The 26,849-nt window shown below is 42.4% G+C and overlaps 1 protein-coding gene across 2 annotated transcripts; it reads left to right on the forward strand.

Annotated features, from left to right (window-relative positions):
• Positions 1-3,073: 3,073 nt before the first annotated feature.
• GOLGA7 (golgin A7) lies at positions 3,074-26,678 on the forward strand. Of its 2 annotated transcripts, none has more exons than XM_070765344.1 (6): positions 3,074-3,253; positions 5,953-6,085; positions 14,395-14,547; positions 18,462-18,563; positions 19,608-19,671; positions 25,445-26,678. In XM_070765344.1, the coding sequence occupies exons 2-5, from the start codon at positions 5,975-5,977 to the stop codon at positions 19,653-19,655; spliced, it is 414 nt and encodes a 137-aa protein (XP_070621445.1). In that variant the 5' UTR covers positions 3,074-3,253; positions 5,953-5,974; the 3' UTR covers positions 19,656-19,671; positions 25,445-26,678. The 2 variants fall into 2 exon arrangements, with proteins under 2 accessions (XP_070621445.1, XP_070621444.1); XM_070765343.1 differs by lacking the exon at positions 3,074-3,253 and adding an exon at positions 3,542-4,139.
• The last annotated feature ends 171 nt before the right edge of the window (positions 26,679-26,849 follow it).

Consider the following 26,849-nt stretch of genomic DNA (forward strand, 5'->3'; position numbering starts at 1 on the left):
CGCACATGAAGGGGATTTGATTGCAAAAGCCGATTCCAACTTGGCCAACCGTTGCCTAAAAGTAGAAAACCAGCCGAGTCCCAGGTGCAGGGGCATTGGGGATATTTGTGGTTTTTAAAGCCTCCTATTCTTAGTAATAAATAAATTTTGCTCCTTCGTACTCCTTCCAAATCTGGTCCCAACTCATGCAGAACTGCATCTGTTCCCAAATGGAGAATGTGCAGCAACCCGTGTTGTACAGAGTTGGAAGGGACCTGGTAGATCATCTAGTCCAACCCCTCCACCCAAGCAGGAGACCCTACCCCATTTCTGACCGATGGCAGTCCAGTCTCTTTTTGGAAGCCTTCAGTGTAAAATTCCCACAACTTCTGTTCCATCATTTGATTGTTCTCACTGTCAAAAAATTCCTCCTTATTTCCAGCCTGAATCTCTCCTTGTTCAGTTTTCATCTATTATTCCCTATCTGGCCTTTGGGTGCTTTGGAAAATAGCTGGACCGCCTCCTCCTCTCTATGGTAGCCCCTCAAATATTGGTAGAGTTGCTATCATGATCTCCTGTAGTCCTTTTGTCCACTCAAGTCAGATTAACAGAGTTGGACGGTGTTGTGTTTGGGCCTGGGCCAGCCGTTGCTCCCACAGATGGGAGAGACGCGGCACAAAGTGAGTGCAAAAGCCTGGCTGACAGCCAGGAAGACGTGGCAGACAGCCAGGAGGATGAGGCCACTGGTTTGCAGGATTCAGCAGACGGCCCAGGGGATTTGGCATGCAGTCCCTCAGACAGTCTTTCGTTCTTGGATTCTTCTGCAGATCAATACATAGACCTGCGTAGCCGAAGAGCTATGCAAAGGAGGGATCGCTTAAAGGAGTATTACAAGTCATCAGAGTAGCACCTGGGCTGGGTGTGGTTCCCTTAATGAGGGCTAAAGGTATAAAAGGGAACAAAGGCACAAGGCAAACTGTGGCTGTTTATCTGTGTTATTTTGTGGTTCCTGCTCTGAAGTTTCTGTTCCGTGCCTTTGGATTTTCAACTCAGCTTTTTCAGACACGTGGGAGGTGAAACCTCTGGGACTTGCTGTTTGCTTCAAAGATTCAAAGGACTCTTGAAACGTCTCTGCTCATTCCAGGTTGTCTTTGTTTGTTTTTTCCTGTGTTTTGTATGCGGCTGAAGTAAGCCTTGCACTATCATTGTTTCCTGACACTAAGGACTGTTTTGAGTAACCCTTTTTTGTTTGTTTAATACAAGTTTGCTGATTAGAAGAGCACGTGTGTGTTTGAATTCTTTTCCTTGGACTGTTACGCATTGCCTGAGCCCAATCAGGCAGAACAGACGGGACCTTGTAGGTCATCTAGTCCAACCCCTACCCACCCAAGCAGGAGACCCTACACCATTTCTGATAGATGACAGTTGAGTCTCTTCTTGAAAGCCTCCAGTGATGAAGCTCTACAACTGCTCAAGACAATTTCTGTTCCATGGGTCAGAAAATTTCTCCTTATTTCCAGGTTGAATCTCTCCTTGATCAGTTTCTATCCATTATTCCTTCTCTGGCCTTCGGGGGCCTTGGAAAATAACTTGACACCCCCCCCTTCCTCCTCTCTGGAGCAACCCCCCAAATATTGGTAGAGTTGCTATCATGTCTCCCCTGGTCCTTCTCTTCACCAGACTAGCCATGCCCAGTTCCTGCAACCGTTCATCGTATGTTTTAGCATCAATCTTTGAATACAACTCATCTGACTGGAACTCACACCGCATATTGGACACAAATACATTAGAAAGTGTGCAGAGATACTTTACAAGAAGAACCCTCCACTCCTCTACCCGCAACAGTATACCTTACACAACCAGACTTGAAATCCTGGATTTAGACGTAAGCATAGCCCATAAAATAATCTGCTACATCCTTCCTGTCAACGATTACTTTAGCTTCAACCACAACAACACACAAGCACACAATTTGTTTATTTTTATTTATTTATTCATTTGTCCAATACACAGATACATAGGAAGAAAAATAGACATGTGATAATATAAAAGAGGGTGAAGGTGAACTTAGAGGAGAGGATATATGAAAGGAAGAGAATATATAAGATAGGTGAAAGAAAGAAGAGACAATTGGACAGGGGACGATAGGCACAACAGTGCACTTATGTACACCCCTTACTGGCCTCTTAGGAATCTGGAGAGGTCAATCGTGGAGAGTCTAAGGGAGAAGTGTTGGGGGGTTAGGGGTTGACACAATTGAGTCCGGTAATGAGTTCCACGCTTCGATAACTCGATTGTTGAAATCATATTTTTTACAGTCAAGTTTGGAGCGGTTCGTATTAAGTTTGAATCTGTTGCGTGCTCTTGTGTTATTGCGGTTGAAGCTGAAGTAGTCATTGACTTACAAACTTAAAGTAAACCACTCCGAACTTGACTGTAGAATATACGACTTCAGCAATCGAGTAGTTAATATATGGAACTCACTACCAGATTCTGTAGTATCATCACCCGACCCCCCAAAACTTTACGCTTACACTATCCACGGTTGACCTCTCCTGATTCCTAAGAGGTCAGGAAGGGGCGTGCATAAGTACACCAGCGTGCCTACAGTCCCCTGTCCTAAGTGTCTCTCTTATTAGTACCCATCTCATGTATATAGACAGTGTCATATCTATGTATACCTATTTGACTGACTGACTGACTAAATAAATAAATAAATATTAATTCGTCTTTTATCTAAATAAATCAAAAGAAATACTTTTTATCAAAAAAATCTTTTTATTTTTATCAAAATAAATGCTTATTTTATCTAATAAAACAAAAACAAACAAACAAATAAATAAATTAAAATAAAATATACTTTTAAAAGCAAGGGTCTGCAAACTCGGTCGCTTTAAGACTTGCGGACTTCAACTCCCAGAATTCCGCAGCCAGCAAAGCCAAGCAAAACTGGCTGAGGGAATTCTGGGAGTTGAAGTCCGCAAGTCTTAAAGGGACCGAGTTTGGGAGACACCCCCACCCCCGCTACTTTCCTTCGAGAGGAACCCGGAAGCGACCCATTCCGGAGAGCGAGGAGCACTCTACAACAGACTCATTTCTAAATCTACGGCGCGGCCCCGCCCAGCGGCCGTAAAGTCGGCCTCTCGCCTGCCAAACTTCAAGGCAAAAGGGCGGCTTTGCGACAGAGCCGTAAAGCGAAGGGAGCTTGCGTCGCCGGCGGAGCGACGCTGGAAGCGGAGGAAGAAGAAGCGGCGGCGGCGGAGGGGCTGTGCCCGTAAGCGGGGGAGGGGGCGAGGGTGTGTGACGGCGGTTGGGGCGGGGGCGGGCCCGAGGGGGCGGGGCGGCGGTTGGCGGGGGGCTCCCCTCAAGGCTCGTCTCCTTGACGAGCCCGGCCTGGCCTACCTCGTAGGGTTGTTGTTGTCCTTGTTGTCGCGAGGCGGGCTTGAAACCGCTTCAGGCGGGGAAAGGGCACCACCCGGCGTCCCTTCTCCACATGGGGCGGGGGCGTCCCTCCTGGGGGAGGAGGGCCTTCAGGGCATTTCTTCCTCTGGGGGGGCGTGGAGGGGAGTGGATGAGAGGCTGGGAAAGGGGGGGAACAGCCCCCTGGCAATTTTAGGGGGGGCATTAAAGGTGTGAAGAGAAAGAGAGCCTGGCCCTGGGGGTGGAGTGAAGAGGGGGAGAGTCTCCTTAAGGGCCTTTCTTAGAAAATGGGAAATTAGAAAAGGTCCAGTTTAACCCTCCCCACAAACACACACACACTTTCTCCCCCTCACAAACACACACACATAAACACACACACGTTCCTCCCCCTCACAAACACACACACATAAACACACGCACACATAAATATACACACACTTTCCCCCCCTCATAAACACACATACACACTCTTTCCTTCCCCCCCTCCCTTTGGCCGAAATGGACTTCAGCCTCCCAACTGCCCTATATAAACGGGCTGCTGCTTAGGAAGAGTCCCCAGGCTTTGCTTTCCTCATTTTTTTGGGGGGGGGGTGTGTAGAGGGGAGAGAGAGGGGAGCATTAAGCCAAAGGGCTTCTCCAAAGGGATCGGTATTCACCTGGGCTCAGGTGCGCGCACATGCACACAACACAGCAGTGTCTGGGAGGATGGATCGATGCTATCCCTATTTTTATTATTCAAGGTAGGCTTGGGTGGTTTTCGTATAGTAAATGGGGTTGGGGGGGGGAAGTATCTCAATACAGTATAGCATAGAATGGGAATAGGGATAAGATAGTAGGTTTTTAGATAGTGTTTTTAAGTATTAGATTTATTCATATTGTTCACTATTGTTGTGAGCCGCCCCGAGGCTTTGGAGAGGGACGGCATACAAATCTAATAAAGTATTATTATTTATTATAGTAATGTAATAGAATAATAATAGAACAGAATAATAGAATAGAATAAGAATAGAATAGAAAATTAGAATAGAATAGACGGATAGGATAGGATAGGATACAAGAATAGAATAGAATAGAAAATAGAAGAATAGAATAGAAAATAGAAGAATAGAATAGAATAGAAAATAGAAGAATAGAATAGAATAGAAAATAGAGTAGAGGAATAGAATAATAATAGAAGAATAGAAAATAGAATAAGAATTGAATTCAATTCAATACAATTCTTTATTGGCTAAGTGTGATTGGACATACGGAATTTGTCTTTGGTGCAGATGCTCTCAGTGTACATAAACAAAAAGATACATTCCTCAAGAATCATAAGGTACAATACTTAATGATTGTCCTGGTACAAATAAGCAATCAAATCATAATAGGAACCAGTCAATATAAATCGTAAGGATAGAAGCAACAACGTTGCAGTCATACAGTCATTACTGTATGATATATGAAGAGGTGAAAAACGAGCCGAGGAATATATATACTGTACTGTATATAGGAAAGCTGTATTGGAAAGGAACTGGGACCCTGAAAAAAAAAGAGGAAAGGGGCTAAAAGTGGTTGAATCTTTCTGGAGTTTATACCTGGGGTTGCGTCTTTTACTTGCCCTCAGTTGGAGCCTGCCTTTCTCTTACTTCAGATTACTGGCCCATGCTGTGCCTTTTGTGATGATGGAAACAAGACCTCTTCTTTTAACGGAAACTGCTGTCTTAGATTAGATTAGATTAGATTTATTGGATTTATATGCCGCCCCTCTCCGCAGACTCTGGGTGGCTCACAACAATGGCAAAAACAGTACATAGTAACAAATCTAATATTTAGCAATCTAAATTACAGTTTTAGGTTAAAAAGTCCATAAAAGCAACCCCAATATATATTAAAAAACAAGCACACAATCAATCATACACCAAAACTACATGGGCAAAGGGGAGATGTTTCAATTCCCCATGCCTGACGGCAGAGGTGGGTTTTAAGGAGTTTACGAAAGGCAAGGAGGGTGGGGGCAATCCTAATCTCTGGGGGGAGCTGGTTCCAGAGGGTCAGAGCCACCACAGAGAAGGCTCTTCCCCTGGATCCCGCCAGACGACATTGTTTAGTCGACGGGACACGGAGAAGGCCAACTCTGTGGGACCTAACCGGTCGCTGGGATTCGTGCGGACTCAACCTGGTCTCTTCGCCTTCTCAAGGCTAAATATTTCCCCAGTCTTTTCAGTCTCCCCTCATTGGCGGTTCTTGAGTTGCAGGGACAGCTGAATCATGAATGTTTCATGTATTGAAAAGTCATCTTGGAGGACAGTACATCAAGCAGGATGTTGAAGATCACTTGTAACAACTGGAGCAATGTTACTATACATGTGAAACACTCATCCTTTTTAAGTAGAGGGAATAATGCCTTTGGTATGCATGCTAAATGTATAGGACCATTTAATTGATTATAATATTCGCCCAGTGTGTAGAACCAGAGAGCTGCTCAGTTGGGCACATGTGCAGTCAGCACACCTGAGTGACCTGGTAAGAGTGGGACGCACTTTGATAGCTTATCTGTCCTTTCCCATCCAGACTGGCCAGTTTGAGCTGCGAGATGAGGCCACAGCAGCCGCCTGTTGCCAGCAAAGTCTTCATCCAAAGGGACTACAGCAGTGGCACCAAGTGCCAGTTCCAGACCAAATTCCCCCCAGAGTTGGAAAATCGGGTGAGTAGCCCCTAGCTTGAAACTATCGTGTGCTTAAACAAGACAAAGCTGGCTGGATCCGTATAACACACTGCGTCTGGCGAGGACCAAATTGCCCACCTTTCATAATGACTTGCTTGGTTTCAGTACCTCTGCCGAATCTGCATCTAGGTATTTTAATTAAAAAACGAGGAGCTGGCATGAAAGCAAGTAGGATGCTTGGCTGCATAGCTAGAGGTATAACAAGCAGGAAGGGAGTGATTATGATCCCGCTATATAGAGCGCTGGTGAGACCACATTTGGAGTACTGTGTTCAGTTCTGGAGGCCTCACCTACAAAAAGATATTGACAAAATTGAACGGGTCCAAAGACGGGCTACAAGAATGGTGGAAGGTCTTAAGCATAAAATGTATCAGGAAAGACTTCATGAACTCAATCTGTATAGTCTGGAGGACAGAAGGAAAAGGGGGGACATGATCGAAACATTTAAATATGTTAAAGGGTTAAATAAGGTCCAGGAGGGAAGTGGTTTTAATAGGAAAGTGAACACAAGAACAAGGGGACACAATCTGAAGTTAGTTGGGGGAAAGATCAAAAGCAACATGAGAAAATATTATTTTACTGAAAGAGTAGTAGATCCTTGGAACAAACTTCCAGCAGACGTGGTAGATAAATCCACAGTAACTGAATTTAAACATGCCTGGGATAAACATATATTCATCCTAAGATAAAATACAGAAAATAGTATAAGGGCAGACTAGATGGACCATGAGGTCTTTTTCTGCCGTCAGACTTCTATGTTTCTATGTTTATATGATACAATGCAAAGAATTACTTGGGAGCATCTGCAAGGGATGGACGATGATTGGGGAGTCATTCTGTCAGTCAAGTGTCTTTTGAATCACCAAGTGTTCAGACAGCAGGTGTCCAAGCTTCCTTTGTGGAAACCTCCCTGCTGCCCTTTATGCTTTGACTTCAGTGACTGGGATCTGTCACTTGCTCAATCAAATCATACTTGCTTAAAACCTGTTTTCTGATAGGGAAGAAGCCTGATCTTACAAATGACGATGAACTCCAGTTCCTAGCTGTCTTAGAATGACCATCAAAGGGAGACATTTCAATTGCTGATGCCTAATTTAAGGCTGCTTTATTGAAAGAGCTGCAAACACTTTCGTGAATTGCATTACATATATTGCGTTTCTTCAACGCTTATGAAAAATTAAGAGGCAGGTTACATAAAACTAACTGACGAATTACTATGTTGTTGTTTGATTCCTGGCACTAAGTATAGGTGGATTTTAGAGAGGTGTAAAGCCTCGTAGACCAGCCCAACAACAATGCAAGCCATTCGATTATAAATTGAGAGCAAACCCCACTCCTCACAAGCACTTATGACGTTACCTAGTTTGGATAATGAAATTATTATTATTAATTAATTAATTAATTAATTAATTAATTAATTAATTAGATTTGTATGCCGCCCCTCTCCGGAGACTCGGAGCGGCTCACAACAGCAAAACACAGTACAAATCCAATGATTTAAAAAAAAGTTAAAATCCTTAATATAAAAAACAGTCATACATCCCAGACAAACCATACATAAAACGGAACGGCCCAGGGGAATCAATTTCCCCATGCCTGATGGCAAAGGTGGGTTTTAAGGAGTTTACGAAAGGCAAGGAGGGTGGGGGCAGTCCTGATCTCCGGGGGGGGAGTTGATTCCAGAGGGTCGAGGCCGCCACAGAGAAGGCTCTTCCTCTGGGTCCCACCAGACAACATTGTTTTGTCGATGGGACCCGGAGAAGGCCAACTCTGGGACCTAATCGGTTGCTGGGATTCGTGCGGCAAAAGGAAGGTGTCTACAAGTAAAACAGCCAAGCTCAAAGAACACCAACACCACCCATCATTCATTGTTGTCTTAGGCTGGGTGGAGGAAGAGTATGGATGGATTGCTACCATTGTGGTAGGCAACTGTGCACCGGGAGCGGCCACCAAATTGCGCAATTTGTGCACAACCACTCCAGTCCTTCGGGGGCCCGCCATCTTTTTTTTCTTTCATTTTTTGTATTTTTTGCTTCCTGCGCAGAAGCAAAATCTTGCGAGGGGATATTTGTGTGCGAGAGTTTTTGGCGATTTTTTCATTTCTGCAGATGCGCGGAAGCAAAAAATCACCAAAATCTCATGTGTATGTCCCCTTGCCAGATTTCGGCCTATACAGGCAGGTAAAGAGCTATCCGCCCCCGAGGAAGACTTAGCAGTGATTTCTGTTGCTGACAGAGCGGATAATTACAGTATTACCTATTCTATGCAACTAAAATTACCAGGGGTGGAAACATTTTGTGACTTTGAAAGCAATGAAAGTGCTTTTTTTTTAGAGGAAAGTACAGATTCTCCCTTAATTTAAAGTTGCCATTTTACGTTGTTAACGTTGCACTGCATAGAATCAAGAGGAATCTGTGAGCAGCTTTTCTGACTAGCAAGTTGATTAAAAGGCTGCAATTTATGTCTTTTCATAGGATTTGCTGATGAGAAAAAGTCCGACCTATCTCCTAGTTTTGGGTGATGGTAGACTAATGTGGCTTTCCTCCTATGGCTTTCCTTCACTGCAAAGTTGTATATCTTCAGGATTTTACACTGCATCGGTTGTCTTTAGCTGTTTTACCATTCTGCCTTTGGATTTATTTATTTTTTTTAAATTAATTTAATACTCAAGATTGTAAATTACAGTGATACCTCGTCTTACAAACGCCTCATCATACAAACTTCGAGATACAAACCCGGGGTTTAAGATTTTTTTGCCTCTTCTTACAAACTATTTTCATCTTACAAATCCACCCTTTGGTGGTGCCTACTTCCTGTTAAGAAATATACAAAACCGGTTTGCCTGCTTGTGCTTAGCTGACTGCTAAAGACAAGCAATTAAAGAACCACAAAAGAACCAGGCTTGTGGAAATCCCTTTATTACGGTGGTAACTAAAGCAACAGCTGGGCTTCAGCGCTTGGGCTTATGTTATTCAGGTTTGAATCTGCCACTAATCAAAAGAGTAAAAGCCGACAAGGACCAGCTCCGTATGGAAGAGTATTTGACAGTGGAATATTTGGTTATAAGAATAGGATGGAATAGGGATAGAAATGGAAATAAGAATAGACCTTGACTGTCTTCCACTCTAGGGGTAGGCAAAGTTGGCTCTGCTAGGACATGTGGACTTCAACTCCCAGAATTCCTGAGCTAGCATGATTGCTCAGGAATTCTGGGAGTTGAAGTCCACAAGTCATGGAAGAGCCAACTTTGCCTACCCCGGGTCTGGTTCATTTGGAATGTTTCTGAGCCTCCCAAGAGCAAAGCAAACATTAATACAATCAGGAACTGAACTTCCTTCTCATCTCCCTTGGTGGGGGGAGGACCCTAAAGGGAACTGCTACTTTACTCATAGAAACATAGAAGACTGACGGCAGAAAAAGACCTCATGGTCCATCTAGTCTGCCCTTATACTATTTCCTGTATTTTATCTTAGGATGGATCTATGTTTATCCCAGGCATGTTTAAATTCAGTTACTGTGGATTTACCAACCACGTCTGCTGGAAGTTTGTTCCAAGGATCTACTACTCTTTCAGTGAAATAATATTTCCTCACGTTGCTTTTGATCTTTCCCCCAACTAACTTCAGATTGTGTCCCCTTGTTCTTGTGTTCACTTTCCTATTAAAAACACTTCCCTCCTGAACCTTATTTAACCCTTTAATATATTTTAATGTTTCGATCATGTTCCCCCTTTTCCTTCTGTCTTCCAGACTATACAGATGGAGTTCATGAAGTCTTTCCTGATACGTTTTATGCTTAAGACCTTCCACCATTCTTGTAGCCCGTCTTTGGACCCGTTCAATTTTGTCAATATCTTTTTGTAGGTGAGGTCTCCAGAACTGAACACAGTATCCCAAATGTGGTCTCACCAGCGCTCTATTTAAGGGGATCACAATCTCCCTCTTCCTGCTTGTTATACCTCTAGCTATGCAGCCAAGCATCCTACTTGCTTTTCCTACTGCCCTAAAGCAGAGGTCTTCAAACATGTCAGTTTTAAGACTTGTGTAATTCTCCAGTCAGCTATGTTTAAAGACCTCTTTGCTATATTAACGTTCTTTTGAATCACTTACAATTGATTGAAAATAAGAAGTCTTCAAACATAGCTGCCTGGAGAATTCTGGGAGTTGAAATCCACAAATCTTTAAAGTTGCCAGGTTTGGGGATCCCTGCTCTAAAGGCTTTAGGCAGCATACAAAGTATGATAGAAAACAATAATAAAAAACAATAGAATTATAAGCAAAAACCCTGGATTTCAAAGGCAGGGCTATTTTTTGCATTATTACAGATGGTTTTATACCAAAGATATTTTTGATAATGCTGGAAAAAGAGCACTTAGTTTAATATTTATCGGAGAGACTGGAAAATTTCTACATATTGCTGCTACAGATGTCTTACTTTGATTGCAAAGTGCCATTAGTTTGCAAGGATTTGGTAGCATATAATTGATCAAATATACTTGTGTGAATGTTAGTTCAATGTGGCTAATGTGTGCCTAAGTCCAATTGATCTTTTTAGCCATAGGTCTCTTCCAACTTAATTTTTCAAGAGGAGGATAATAATCACAAGAACCACAGAAACATGATGGCAGAATAAGATCACTGTTTTCTGTGAAACAGAAAATAATAAACAAAATAGGTTGGATTGACGCTATTCAGAAAGCCACAAAAGAAACCTAATCAAATGTAGCATGTATAAATGTGGAGCTATTAAGATCACATTTAGTTTAAAAACCTCAAGATTTGAGTATTTGCACTTTGAGGGCAGCATTTCCAGCTTCTAGGATTCCTGGAGGAAAGTCAAAATATTATAAGTAACTAGGAATCCGACAGCCAGATGTATTTGCTAAGAAGCAAACTTTACTGTGTAGAACGACTTTCCTAGTAAGTAATAAAGGGATAAATATCTCAGGGACCGCCTTCTGCTGCACGAATCCCAGCGACCAGTTAGGTCCCACAGAGTGGGCCTTCAGGTCCCGTCAACTAAACAATGCCGCTTGGCGGGACCCAGGGGAAGAGCCTTCTCTGTGGCGGCCCCGGCCCTCTGGAACCAACTCCCCCCAGAGATTAGAATTGCCCCCACCCTCCTCGCCTTTCGTAAGCTACTTAAACCCACCTCTGCCGCCAGGCATGGGGGAATTGAGATACTCTTTTCCCCTAGGCCTTTACAATTTTATGCATGGTATGTCTGTATGTATGTTTGGTTTTTATATTAATGGGTTTTTAATTGTTTTTATTATTGGATTATTATTGTACGCTGTCTTATTATTGCTGTTAGCCGCCCCGAGTCTCCGGAGAGGGGCGGCATACAAATCCAATAAATAAATAAATAAATAAAGGCAGAATTAAAAAATTAATAAAGAAATAAAATAAATAATGTGGTGGATCTAGGATTGTAGACTGAGGTTTTTGTCTCAAAGCACCTTTCAGCTTCTAAGTGAAAGAAAAAGAGAAAAAAATGTTAAATCTGCTCATGGTAATGTCATCCTTAATGGTTTGAGAATAATGAAAAAGCAATTTGTACATTCCCCTATGTAGGTCAAGCTTGTCTCTAATGTTGAGAACTCTCTGGCATGTTTGTTCTCAAAGGCTCATAATTTGCTGGCTACTTATGCTGGGCGGATATCAGTGTTGAAAGCAAAAGTTAAATACAAGTTCTCCTTGTGATCTTTTGATCAGCAGCTCCACCAAGGAAAAACATACTGTTTTCATTCTAGCAGCTGATGGCTTTCTTTTGTGAGCTGAGTGGTGCCAGAAGCAGCTTTGAAAAATGTCTCGAAATACTTTCCTGAAGGAAATTGCAATGGGGGAACTATTTTAAAGCTTGTAATTGTTTCCTTAGCCTGAGTTCTGCACATGCTGCTCCTGACTTATAACTCTTCATCCAAGAAGTCGAGTCCTGTTTCCTGGGGAATCTGAGCCATTGAAACTCCATGTGGCTTTCATCTAGATATGCTGAAGGTTGTTTCCATTTAGGAAACTAATCTCATTGATTTCTTTGACTATGTCACAAAGGTGCTGGATCAAGGTGGTGCCATGGATATTGCCTATCTGGACTTCAGCAAAGCCTTTGATACAGTTCCACATAAAGAGCTGATAGATAAATTAGTGAAGATTGGACTTAATCCCTGGATAGTTCAATGGACTTGCAGCTGGCTGAAGCGTAGACATCAGAGAGTTATTGTTAATGGCGAGTATTCTGAGCAGAGACAGGTTACAAGCGGTGTGCCACAAGGGTCTGTTCTGGGTCCTATTCTTTTTAATATGTTTGTGAGTGACATAGGGGAAGAAGGTTTGGTAGGGAAGGTTTGCCTATTTGCCGATGACTCTAAAGTGTGCAATAGGGTTGATATTCCTGGAGGCGTCTGTAATATGGTAAATGATTTAGCTTTACTAGATAAATGGTCAAAGCAATGGAAACTGCAGTTTAATGTTTCCAAATGTAAAATAATGCACTTGGGGAAAAGGAATCCTCAATCTGAGTATTGCATTGGCAGTTCTGTGTTAGCAAAAACCTCAGAAGAGAAGGATTTAGGGGTAGTGATTTCTGACAGTCTCAAAATGGGTGAGCAGTGTGGTTGGATGGTAGGAAAAGCAAGTAGGATGCTTGGCTGCATAGCTAGAGGCATAACAAGCAGGAAGAGGGAGATTGTGATCCCCTTATATAGAGCGCTGGTGAGACCACATTTGGAGTACTGTGTTCAGTTCTGGAGACCTCACCTACAAAAAGATATTGACAAAATTGAACGGGTCCAAAGACGGGCTACAAGAATGGTGGAAGGTCTTAAGCATAAAACGTATCAGGAAAGACTTCATGGACTCAATCTGTATAGTCTGGAGGACAGAAGGAAAAGGGGGGACATGATCGAAACATTTAAATATGTTAAAGGGTTAAATAAGGTCCAGGAGGGAAGTGTTTTTAATAGGAAAGTGAACACAAGAACAAGGGGACACAATCTGAAGTTAGTTGGGGGAAAGATCAAAAGCAACGTGAGAAAATATTATTTGACTGAAAGAGTAGTAGATCCTTGGAACAAACTTCCAACAGACATGGTTGGTAAATCCACAGTCACTGAATTTAAACATGCCTGGGATAAACATATATCCATTGTAACATAAAATACAGTGGTACCTCGAGATACGAGTTTAATTCGTTCCGGACCTGGGCTCTTAAGTCGAACAGCTCTTATCTCGAACGACTTTTCCCCATAGGAATTAATGTAAATAATTTTAATTGGTTCCAGCCCTCAAAAAACTCACAAAGTTAGTCTAAATTATGCAGAAAGACATGTTTTTAATGAAGAAATGTACATGTACATATAAATGAATAATGAAGTTTCTTTCACTTAACTTGTAAACTTTCTTAAACTTTTAAATTTGCATATGTTCAACTTCTCTGCCACCCAATCCTGTAGGACAGAGGTCCCCAACCCTTTTTGCACCAGGGACCGGCTTTAAGCGATCAAGAGAGGAATGGGTGAATGAATGGACGGAGGGTGGGAAGGAAGGAAGGAAAGAGGGAAGGGACAGGAACAGAGGAAGGAAGCAAGGAAACTTATGAAAGGGGAGAGTAAGAGAGGAATGAGTGAAGGGAGGGAGGGAGGGAAGAAGGTGGGAAGGAGAAAGAAAAGAAGAAATAGAGGAAGGGAAGGTAAAAGAGAGAAAGAAAAAGCAAGAAAGAAAGAAAGAAAGAAAGAAAGAAAGAAAGGGGGAAGGGACAGGAACAGAGGAAGGAAGCAAGGAAACTTATGAAAGGGGAGAGTAAGAGAGGAATGAGTGAAGGGAGGGAGGAAGGGAAGAAGGTGGGAAGGAGAAAGAAAAGAAGAAATAGAGGAAGGGAAGGTAAAAGAGAGAAAGAAAAAGAGCAAGAAAGAAAGCTGCAAGCACCCCCCCCCCGAGCCCCCCAGGCCGGCTGCAACCTTTTAAAACACGCGCGCCGCTTCGCAGCTGTCTCCTGAAGCCGAATGTGGAAGTTAGCGTTTGGCTTCAGGAGACAGCTCCTTGGCGCTTGTATCTCGAATTTGGGCTTGTAAGTAGAACAAAAATATCTCTCCCCTCCCAGCTCTTATCTCGAGTTGCTCTTAAGTAGAGCAGCTCTTATGTCGGGGTTCCACTGTACAGGAAATAGTATAAGGACAGACTAGATGGACCATGAGGTCTTTTTCTGCCGTCAGTCTTCTATGTTTCTATGAAAAGTAGATTTTGCACCCGCCTGAAATGCCCCCCATTTCTAAACGAGATTCCTTTGTTCAGATTGACAGGCAGCAGTTTGAAGAAACCGTACGGACCCTGAACAACCTCTACGCCGAAGCTGAGAAACTTGGGAGGCACTCCTACCTGGAAGGGTGCTTGGCTTGCTTGACTGCCTACACTGTATTTCTGTGCATGGAGACACATTATGAGAAGGTTATTTATTTATTTATTTATTTATTTATTAGATTTGTATGCCGCCCCTCTCCGAAGACTCGGGGCGGCTAACAACAATATAAAAAGACAATGTAAACAAATCTAATATTAAAAACAATCTAAAAAACCCCAATTTAAAGAACCACTCATACATACAAGCATACCATGTATAAATTCTATAAGCCTAGGGGGAAGAGAAATTCTCAATTCCCCCATGCCCAACGACAGAGGTGGGTTTTAAGGAGCTTGCGAAAGGCAAGGAGGGTGGGGTCAACTCTGTTATCTGGGGGGAGCTGGTTCCAGAGGGTCAGGGCCGCCACAGAGAAGGCTCTTCTCCTGGGTCCCGCCAAACAACATTGCTTAGTCGACGGGACCCGGAGAAGGCCAACTCTGTGGGACCTAATCGGTCGCTGGGATTCATGCCGCAGGAGGCGGTCTCGGAGATATTCTGGTCTGATGCCATGAAGGGCTTTATAGGTGATAACCAACATTTTGAATTGTGACCAGAAATTGATCGGCAACCAATGCAGACTGCGGAGTGTTGGTGTAACATGGGCATACCTTGGGAAGCCCATGATTGCTCTCGCAGCTGCATTCTGCACGATCTGAAGTTTCCGAACACTCTTCAAAGGTAGCCCCATGCAGAGAGCGTTACAGTAATCGAACCTCGAGGTGATGAGGGCATGAGTGACTGTGAGCAGTGACTCCCGGTCCAGATAGGGCCGCAACTGGCGCCCCCCTCGCCACAGCTGAAAGATGTTTCTCTAATGTGAGCTGTGGATCGAGGAGGACGCCCAAGTTGTCAGTAATTCCCCCCCAGGGTTATGGACGGACAGATAGCATTGTCCTTGGGAGGCAGAACCCACAGCCACTCCGTCTTATCCAGGTTGAGTTTGAGTCTGTTGACACCCATCCAGACCCCAACAGCCTCCAGGCACCGGCACATCACTTCCACTGCTTCGTTGACTGGACTGGTTAGCTGATTTCCGTTCCTTTCCCCAAAAGGGGGGGTGGGGGAGGTAACATATACACACTTGGAGGATTGATGGCAAGAAAAAAAAATTCCACAGAAGGAACAGCATCTAATCCCTTGCAAAAATATATATATATATTGGAAAGGCATCATGTTAAACCTCAGTTATTAAAGCCCAAGCAGGATGTGATTTACTGTTTCCATTCTGTATTCAAGAATGTCCATTTTTCCATTCTGACTTTTTTGACAATCATTACAGGGACTCACTTCCCTGCACCTACTGCCCTGTGATAGAGCTGTATCACAGGATAGAATATTTTGGTGTAAATCGAAGTGTCTGCCTATGGGGAAAATAACTATTATCAAGAGGAAGGCTAGATTAGCCCAGGTGCTTTTGTTTCAATCTCTTTGGATAGGGAAATGTTCTATTATGTGTGTGTGGGGTGGGGTGGGGGGGTTCCTTACAGACAAAGCAGAGAGTGGTGGTTTATTTGTTTAATAGCAATAGCATTTATATATGTTATTAGCATTTATATATTTTAATAGGAAAGTGAACACAAGAACAAGGGGACACAATCTGAAGTTAGTTGGGGGAAAGATCAAAAGCAACATGAGAAAATATTATTTCACTGAAAGAGTAGTAGATCCTTGGAACAAACTTCCAGCAGACATGGTAGATAAATCCACAGTAAGTGAATTTAAACATGCCTGGGATAAACATATATCCATCCTAAGATAAAATACACAAAATAGTATAAGGGCAGACTAGATGGACCATGAGGTCTTTTTCTGCCGTCAGACTTCTATGTTTCTATGTTTCTAGGTGTATGTACACACGCACGCACGCACAGCTCTTCTGAAATTATACACATTCAACCTCATTTACTGTGATAGGAAAAACACATGCAGAAAAAAGTAAGGACTACTATAAAAATGTTAATGTTTTAAAAATTAAAACCATTTTGCATTTGAAACATTTACTTGTGTGTATAAATTTTCTCTTGAAAATCTGGGGGAATGATCAGAAGCAATGTGAGAAAATATTATTTGACTGAAAGAGTAGTAGATGCTTGGAACAAACTTCCAGCAGACGTGGTTGGTAAATCCACAGGAACTGAATGTAAACATGCCTGGGATAAACATAGATCCATCCTAAGATAAAATACATAAAATAGTATAAGGGCAGACTAGATGGACCATGAGGTCTTTTTCTGCCGTCAGTCTTCTGTGTTTCTGTATCGCTTCACAGTTCTCTGCAGCCTTCTCTAAGCGGTTTACAGTGTCAGCCTTTGGCCCCCAGGAATTTGGGTCCTTCCGAAGTGGGTCAAATAAGGACCCAGATTGTTAGGGACAAGATTCTGTAAACCTCTTAAAGAGGGCTGTAAAGTACTGTGAAGCAGTATATAAGTCTAAGTGCTATTGCTGTTTCTTCTTGGTGGAGTGGGGAACGAATGGCATTTTTTCCATCCACCACTTTCCTGGGCTTTAAAGCCTTGTTTTTGGCCGGATGATGCTCTTCAGAAAGTTTTAGAAAGGTCGTATTTTCTCAGAAGTCAGCACGACACGGTTCTCTGGCTCTGCCAAGGAGAATCGGTTTCACTCTAATTGCTTCTGCCCCCGGTTTTATATCCTTGGGATTCTGTGCCAGTCTGTGGCTACTCTGAGGTCTCTCTACTAAGAGGGCCTTTGTGGTGTCCGCTTTCTGAAAATGGACACGGAACGCACTTAGTTCCAGCCAAGTTGGCTTTCGAAATCTGCCTGTCCTGAACTTGGGATAAAATACCACATTTCTTCTTCTTCTTTTTTTGTTTTGTTTTAATAGTTTTTATTAAGTAGTTTTAAAAGTTTAAGACTACTTTATTAAGTAGTTTATTGCATATTTATTTATTCATTAGATTTATATGCCGCCCTTCTCAGAGGACTCGGGGCGGCTCACCACATGTAATATAACAATACAGTACAATGGCAAATCTAATTAAATTTAAAATTACAATCTAAAAATCCAATATTTAAAAACAATCATACCAGTTCAATCATACAACGTATATCTCGTTTCGTGGGCCAGGGGGCTGAGACCTAATTTCCCTAAGCCTGGTGACATAAGTGAATCTCCAGACTCTTATGGAAGGCAAGGAAGGTGGGGGCAGTGCGAATCTCCTGGGGGAGCTGATTCCAGAGGGCCGGGGCTCCCACAGAGAAGGCTCTTCCCCTAGACCCCACCAAGCGACATTGTATAACATACAGAAAAAAGAAAAATCAAACAGGAAAAAGAGAAAAAACACCCCAAAAGAAAATAAATAAATACATATATACATAAAAACATGATTGGTTGGTTGGTTGGTTAGGTGGTCAGGTGGTTGGGTTGAACACAGGAATATTCTGTGATAAGAAAACAGTGTTTTTTTAAAAAATACATGGGAATGATGTTAAATGATATAATGATTCCCTGCTACCATAGCAACTAATGATATTAACCTTTGCTCAGGATTGACTACCTTGTGAGTTGAGTACCAATGTTTTTATTTGGTATGTGTGTTATTTAATCATAATACTGTGTAGGGTTCTTATAACAATTATAATTCTGTGAGGTTCAGCTGGGCTAAGAGAGAGCAATTAGCTTGAACATCATGAATCTACCTGTTGTTATTATTATTATTATTATTATTATTATTATTATTATTATTATTATTTATTGGATTTGTATGCCGCCCCTCTCCGAAGCCTCGGGCGGCTAACAGCAATAACAAGACAGCATACAATAATAATCCAATACTAAGAACAATTAAAAACCCATTATTATAAAAACCAAACATACATACAGACATACCATGCATAAAATTGTAAGGGCCTAGGGCCTGTTGTCAGATCTTTATCATTTAAAGGTATTACCAAGAGTTGGTAACAACTGGAATTGAAGCAAGCATCTGTCTTTTTATTCCAGGTTCTAAAGAAAATTGCCAAGTACATTCAGGAGCAAAATGAGAAGATCTATGCTCCACAAGGCCTCCTCTTGACTGACCCTATTGAGCGGGGACTAAGAGTTGTATCTTTTTCTGTGGGTTCCTAAACTTTTGCTAGCTCACGGCTTGTCTTTCTTTCTCCGTTCCCTTCATGAAGCCGAAAAACCACACCGTGGCTATTTAAAAATAAATGACAGAGACGAGTGAAACTGATGACGACTGTAGTCTTCCAGGATTTATGCAGTGCAGGTTGTTTTTATTATCTCTGTTCTGCTCCTTAATTCTGTAGGAAACCAGACCTTCATGTTATAAACCCCAAATAACAGGTCTGTCGTTAGATTCTGGTTAGCCTATGGACTTTAGAAGAATGTCCTTCCATATCTCTGAATATCTGAGATTGCTACTGAGAGTGTGCATGTCTTTTTGCTTCTTGGGGCAATTTTGTCACCAAAAATAGAATAAATGAGGACCTTGGAGGTCCTCTAGTCCAGCTCTCTGCTCAAGCAGGAGACTACATAATTTGAGACAAGTAGCTGTCCAGTCTTTTCTTAAAATCCTCCAGTGTTGGAGCCCTCACAACTTCTGAAGGGAAGGTTTTCCACTGGTTGATTGTCCTCACTGTTTAGGGAGTTTCTCCTTAATCCCAGGTCGCTTCTCTCCTTGGTTAGTTTCCACCCATTGTTTCTTGTCCTTCCCACTGGTGCTCTTGTAGAATAATTTGACCCCCTCTTCTTTGTGTGGCACCCCTCAAATACTGGAATGCTGCTATTTGCATGTGATGAAATGATTGAAAAGAGAAATGCATCAGAGGGTGTCCTGCTTTTGAAGAACAGAAGGTCGGCGTGTCCCCGTTTCATTATTGTCAGGGTTCCAGGTTCAGACGGTTGCCTTACAGCCAGTTGCTAGGAGAACGCCTGCCGTAAGAATCCTCTCACCGTTGGTAACATCCCTAGATCCTGAACTTTAGTTTCCAGAATCCCTGGCACCTGGGTCAACCTTAGAAGTTAGAAGTCCAATGCTTCTGAAGGACGTCAAGTTGAAAATCTGGAGTAACCTCTATTATCTCCCTTGTTTTTAATCTGTGACTTGCCCTGCAGAATATTTTCCTTAACAGGTGTCCTCTACAGGTTGAAATTACCATTTATGAAGACAGAGGTGTCAGCAGTGGGAGATAAGCGTTTGATGTCCAAGGTAAACATTATGAATATGTAACTCTTTAGCTTGAACAGTGCTTCACCAAAACCTCCCTATCCAAAATGCTACTTATCTGATTACTGTATTAACACTTGAAGGAATAACGCCCTCGTGGTGTCCTTAAGTACACGAGACATCATATGTCCCTAATAGTTGATAAAATCTTGAAGTTTCAAATCAAAAGCCCAAAGGTTCTGGTACCATAATGTACAACAGGGGTGTCGAACTTAAATCCCGTGTGCCGGATTTGGTCCACAGGGCCACCCTAGAAACAGCAAAGGACCAGCCTGCGGTGCCTCTGCCAAAACGGAGCTTCATTTACACTGGCGGATAGTTAGCAAAACAATCTCCAAACAAAAGGAGAAAAATGTTTCCCCTGTTTGCATTTAAGGATGCAAGAAGGGACAGAAAAGGAGAAAGGGAAAAGAAAGAAAAAGAAGGAAAGATGTGAAGAGAGCAAGGAAGGAAAAACAAGGAAAGGGGATGGTGTAGGAATCATAGACACGGAGACATGGTTTTCTGAGCAAAGTTGTTCTGAGCTAGGAAAATATCTCTCTGGGCATGAAGCCTCTATTATTCAGAGATTTGCTCTCTGTGGGTATGATGTTCAGAGATCTCTTCTCTTTGGGTATCCTTAGAGCAGTGTTTCCCAACCTTGGCAACTTGGAGATATTTGGACTTCAACTCCCAGAACTCCCCAGCCAGAAAATGCTGGCTGGGGAATTCTGGGAGTTGAAGTCCAGATATCTCCAAGTTGCCAAGGTTGGGAAACACTGCTTTAGAGACCTCTGTCTGCTCGGAGCTGCGTTTATTTTTTATAGCAATTTTCTTTATGCACACAAGTACAAAATATCAACTTTACTAATTTAGTTACAATGGATAAATGGTTAATATATAACATATGGCATACAGACAGATCATATCAAGGTGTAATTGCTAACTAAAGAGAAATGTTTGTCTTTTGCTCTAGACAAACAGAAGAGTGTTTAATTAACTTTTACCGTAAATAAACAGAAGAGTGTTTAATTGCCTTAGGTAAACAAAGAGCTGAGTAAACAATCTTTACATTAAGCAGGACAGAGAGCTGAGTAAATAATCAATATTTAACAAGACAGGCGCTCCTCATTCTTTGGCAAAGATTGATAACAATCTACAGATGGAAGGAGAAAGAAGAAGAGGGAAGGAAAAAGAAGGAGAAAGGAAAGGAAAGGAAGGGACGATTATAATGAGAGGCAGGGAGGGGCTGAGAAAAGTCCTGCCTTAGCACTTGGTCATTGCAGGTGCCCCTGACATGAGTGACATTTTATTTATTGATTGATTGATTTATTTATTGGATTTGTATGCCGCCCCTCTCCGGAGACTCGGGGCGGCTAACAGCGACAATAAAACAGTGTACAATAATAATTTGGTATTAGAAATGATTAAAAATCCATTAATATAAAAACCAAACATACATACATACATACCATGCATAGAATTGTAAAGGCCTAGAGGGAAAGAGGATCTCAATTCCCCCATGCCTGGTGGCAGAGGTGGGTTTTAAGTTGTTTACGAAAGGCAAGGAGAGTAGAGGTAGTTCTAATCTCTGGGGGGAGTTGGTTCCAGAGGGCCGAGGCCGCCACAGAGAAGGCTCTTCCCCTGGGTCCCGCCAGGCGACATTGCTTAGTTGACGGGACCCGGAGAAGATCCACTCTGTGGGACCTAACTGGTCGCTGGGATTCGTGCGGCAGAAGGCGGTCCCTGAGGTAATCTGGTCCAGTGCCATGAAGGGCTTTATAGGTCATAACCAACACTTTGAATTGTGACCGGAAACTGATTGGCAATCAATGCAGACTGCGGAGTGTTGGTGTAACATGGGCATATTTGGGAAAGCCCATGATTGCTCTCGCAGCTGCATTCAGCACACTGCGCTGCCCATGCCCACTCCAGCTACACCCCTACCCTTCAAGATCAAACACAATCCCAATGCAACCCTCAATGAAATATCATGGTAACAGGCATCTTTATTTCAAAGCACCACAGTGAAAGAGAGCTTTTTTTTGCTTCTAATCGTGCCCATACATTTTTGTGTTGGTTTTTAGTATACAGTTGCATGAGGCTTGCCTCAATTGGCAACCTCATCGTGGGGAAAAATAACATCTGGAAAGAGCCTTTAATTCTAATATGGTCAAACAGCACTTATCCTTCCTAACCTCTGAATGAATTATTGCTGTTTCTTTACTTGTTGTGTGGTCCAGAATTCCTTCCCTTCCCCTGATCTTGAAGCTGTGGGCTATACATGAGACTAATAAATTATATTATGTCTAGACCATTTACCTGCTTCTTCAGCTCGCCAATTTGCACATCACAGACCTGGACGTGTCGGAGTCTTTCAAACGCAGACTGGCTGAGGAAGTGGGGATTATGGGGCTTGGATTGAAAGCGTGCAGATTAAAATAACAGGAATGCTCTCAATAAATCAGATTTTGAGGAGGTAGCATTAGACTAACGGTATACAGCTAGAATAAAGAATTACTTGCATATATATGATATAAAAAACAACGATATTCTAGAAAAAAATAACTAAGGAAATACAAGACCAAAAAACGCAAGAAATATTAGAGCAGGCCTGTCTTCCCAAGATACCAAATGAAACTAAAGATTTATTAAACAAGGAAATTTCCACCATTGAATTAAAAGAGACAATAAAAAGACAAAAAATAAACAAAGCCCCTGGCCCAGACGGCCTCCCAAGTGAATTATACAAAGACCTTCCACCCAAAATGGAAGAGACCCTGCTAGAAGTTCTAAACGAGGCCTTTGAGAAAGGTAAAATTCCCGCATCCTGGACAGAAGCGAACCTAGCCCTAATAGCCAAAAAAGATACAGACCCCACGGATATAGCAAATTACAGACCCATCTCTTTACTCAATGCAGACTATAAAATCTTCAGTTCCATTCTAGCAAACAGAATTAAAGGCTATCTAAACCAATTTATATACTCTGACCAAAATGGTTTTCTCCCAGGGAGACAATTAAGGAATAACATAAGAATAATATTAAACATTCTTGAATACTACGAAATTCACAGTGACAAACAAGTGGCCCTAATTTTTTTGGACGCCCAGAAGGTCTTCGATAATGTATCTTGGAACTTTATGATTAAACAACTAGAATATATGGAATTTCTTCCAAAAATTTATAAACACAATCAAAGCCATATACACTCACCAATCCGCATACATTATTCTTAATGAGGACGTGACAACTAAAATATCTATACGAAAAAACACAAGACAAGGATGTCCACTTTCTCCCTTACTGTTTATTCTGACACTAGAAGTTTTAGCTAGAATTATTAGGAAAAACGATGAGATAACAGGACTAAAATGTAAAAATAAGAAAAACAAGGATATTCGAAAGGACACCGATAATTTAAAGATGTCCGGGAATATGTTATCGATCTGTTAAATATAAGATGAATTAGGATTAGTGTCAGCGAACCAAATAGCATCTGAGAAATAAATCATATTCCATTCCTGTGCTCTCACACAAGGTTCGATTTATTAGCAAAGCCATTTTGGATCCGTGGCCGAATCATTCCAACACTGAATTTCCCTTCAATTCCCATCCAGGTTAAAGTTCATTTCACATCCCCACATCCACAAGTGCTATCATATGGACCAATCCGGTGCAGGGATTACTGGCTTCTTCATTAGTTCAGTTGACCTTGGACTCTGCGTAAAGGAATGTGTTTTGGCCTATCGCTGCTAACTGTGTCAGGCCAAAACCTCTAACTTCACATAATGACTTTGGGCCTGAAAATAAGAATCACCCAGGGAAAGGACAAGAAGGAAGAAGAGGAAGTAGAACGGGAAGGGAGAAAAGAAGAAGGGAAGAGGAGTAAAAAGGTAGAAGGAAGAGGTGGAAATGGAGGGGAGTGTAAAGAAATGAAGAAAATCAGACTGATAAATAATAGCACAAAATAGGTGCAAAAATAGGATATTGATTCATGATTGATTGTATAAAAATGTATAATTATGTGGTTGATATGTTTTAAGGTATATATAGTAGTACCTCTAGATACGAGCTGCTCCACATGCGAGTATTCCAAGTTACGAGCCATGACGCAAGCGAAATTTCTGTTCGACACCCGAGCTCAAATTCGGGATATGAGCCGAGCTTCCACTAGGTGGCGCAAGAATCTCCTTGCTTCCAGTTATCTCGGCGCGAAAAACAAAGTCTAAAGGCATTCGTTCGAGATGCGAGTTGATCGACTTACGAGCTCAGGTCTGGAACGAATTAGACTCGTATGTCGAGGTACCACTGTATTGATATATATATGGAAACTGGAGAATAAATAAATAAATAAAATAATAATTAAATGGCAGGGTGGTAGTACTTATCCCTATTTAAACCTTCTCGGGCAGTTCAGGGACACACTGGCTTTGAAAATAAGGCTCCAAGCAAACTCTTGTTCTTTCCAAAGAAATTGTGAAGAACTGCTTGGAAAACTATATTATAGCCGGTAAGAGGTTTCGCCATGTTCTGGCAAATGGTGTGCCAAGACCTGAAAAAGCGACGAGATTCCAAGCCCACCTTGGTTTTTGGCTTTAAATAATGTATTCTGACGAAAACGACCTGAATAGAACAGGAATGTAGCCAGAAAGGAGGATTTTAGCTAGACAAGAAATCATCTCATTCTGGAATGAAGTGGCATGAGAGTCTGAATAAATAATTAGCAATCAAATATGACGTCCTGCTGATGTCTTTTAAACCACAGGTCACCATCCTGTGGTCCGTGGACCACTGGTGGTCGGCAAAGAAAATGATGGTGGTCAGTGAGAAATCTTGGCCCCTGGGAGAGCAATTAATCTAGTCCAGCAAGAAGAAAGGAAAAGAAAGGACGTAGAGTTAAGGGAAAGGAAAGGGAAAGGGAAGAAGAGGAAAAGAAAGGAAGAAGAAGAAAGGAAGAAGAATTTATGACTTAACTTTTGGATGTTTATTATCAGCTGTGCCGATAATGCTGGACTTTTGGCAGGTGAACTGACATTCCTCTGATTTCATTGCTGTTTCCAGCACATTGTAAGCTTGTAAACAGACTACAGTGGTACTTCTACCTACGAACGCCTCTACTTACGAACTTTTCTAGATAAGAGCCGGGTGTTCAAGATTTTTTTGCCTCTTCTCAAGAACCATTTTCCACTTAAAACCCGAGCCTCCAAAACTGTAACTGGAAAAGGTGGGGAGAAGCCTCTGTGAGGCCTCTCTAGGAATCTCCTGGGAGGAAACAGGGCCAGAAAAGGCGGGGAGAAGCCTCCGTGGGGCCTCTCTAGGAATCCCCTGGGAGGAAACAGGGCCGGAAAAGGTTGGGAGAAGCCTCCATGGGGCCTCTCTAGGAATCTCTTGGGAGGAAACAGAGCCAGAAAAGGCGGGAAGAAGCCTCCGTGGGGCCTCTCTAAGAATCCCCTGGGAGGAAACAGGGCTGGAAAAGGTGGGGAGAAGCCTCCATGGAATCTCCTGGGAGGAAACAGGGCCTCCACCCCCCCCCCCCCTGTGATTTCCCCAATCGCATGCATTATTTGCTTTTATACTGATTCCTATGAGAAAAATTGCTTCTTCTTACAAACTTTTCTACTTAAGAACCCAGTCCCGGAACGAATTAAGTTCGTAAGTAGAGACACCACTGTACTATACATCGTCATTTGGCTTCCGAGTCTTCAATGGGGCTTAATTACTGCTAATTAACCAGGCCGGACAGAACATTAACGAAGCTTTGTTTCCTCTCCAGGGACCAGCCAAATTGGTTTCCGCTCGTTTTCTCTCTTCTGCCCTACCACCCTTTCCTCTGCTTCCCTGAACTCCGCCACTTACACAAGGACTAACTTTCCAGACTCCCTGTTCTTTCATGGGGAAGCCCAGCCCAGGGGGGCAGTTCTGCCTGAAGCTCCAGTGTCCCCCAGGCGGCTAGTTCCTTTGGCCCAGTCGAGCAATCGCGGACAGCAGGCGGAAGACCCCACTGGGATGACTTCAAGGCAGCGGGAACTCTCTCAGCGGACTCTGGGTTTCTATCGGCTTCAGAAGACGTCGTGTTGCCGAAAACAAGGCCTCTGTTCAGGAAGTGCAACCTCCTTCTTTCCTGATTTGACTCCACTAAGAAATTGCAAATGGTTGTTTTTTAAATTTTAATTTTTACTGCTGGCGTTTTTTGGGATACGGCGCCTCCTGCTCTCGGTGTAAGTTCCACGAGAAGAACTTGCCGTGTGTGTGAAAACGAAGAAAATGCACCGGTCCCAAATTTGTTGTGTCAGCAAAAAGTGTCAGTTCTCGGTTCTCCTCCTCCCTTAAAAGGCAGAATATGTAAACGTAGGTCATGAATTTAGGGGTTTCATAGATGTTTTAGTTTAGAACCACCTAGAAACGGTGTCCAGTGCATCAGCTATTTTTTCCTTTCCCGGCTCTGGTCTCTGCAGTAGTTCTCCTTGTGCTCGACATTCCAGCGTGACGCTTACAAAAAATGGAACCTTTTACCCCTGTTATCAAAAATAATAATAATCAAAGTTCCTTTGTTCCATTTCCTCTTCGCTGTCAAATGTGGGTTACTCTGTGTATCTCTTTGACTTTAAAATGGCAAAGTAATTCTGCTGTGTGGAAGTTTTACTATATTCTCTCTTGGCCAGGTATTAAGGAATTTGCCAAACAAGATCAGTTTTAAAACTGGTGGCATAGTTTGTCCGTTCGTTTGTGTGTGTGTGTGGGGGGGTGTTTCCCCCCTTTGAGCACTAGAAGAGACGCCAATAGTGGATCAAGGCTTTCAGGTGTACAATTCTTCAGTTCCCTTTCTTCCTTGTTTTCTTTACCCTGTTTTAAAAGTTTAAATATTTGAAATATATATATATAGACACGTGTGAGTTGTTTTTTTTCTAATCTGTAACAGTATTTTGCCTTTTGCACCGTTACAATTGACTTTGGGAAATAACGGCTTAGTAACCTTTTTTTCTTAAATAAATGGTCATTTGCTAGCACTGGTGTAAAATATTATTTTGTTTCACGGCAGGGAAATGGGTGGTAAGATTAAAGGCCTTTTATTCTCACAGTAAAGCGAAGCGGGATTTACACCACAGTCCTGTGAAGGTGGCGGGGCATTTATTTACTTACTTACTTACTTACTTACTTACTTACTTACTTACTTACTT

Source organism: Erythrolamprus reginae, chromosome 12 (assembly GCF_031021105.1).
Source record: "Erythrolamprus reginae isolate rEryReg1 chromosome 12, rEryReg1.hap1, whole genome shotgun sequence".
In the NCBI taxonomy this organism is placed as follows: Eukaryota; Metazoa; Chordata; class Lepidosauria; order Squamata; family Dipsadidae; genus Erythrolamprus; species Erythrolamprus reginae.

Excerpts from the sequence above, each read along its gene's own strand:
- GOLGA7 (XM_070765343.1), top strand. The coding sequence starts at position 4,105 with ATGGATCGATGCTATCCCTATTTTTATTATTCAAG. Across the intron at positions 6,086-14,394 it reads CCCCAGAGTTGGAAAATCGG|ATTGACAGGCAGCAGTTTGA; the intron begins GTGAGTAGCCCC and ends TCCTTTGTTCAG. Across the intron at positions 18,564-19,607 it reads TTGAGCGGGGACTAAGAGTT|GTTGAAATTACCATTTATGA; the intron begins GTATCTTTTTCT and ends TGTCCTCTACAG.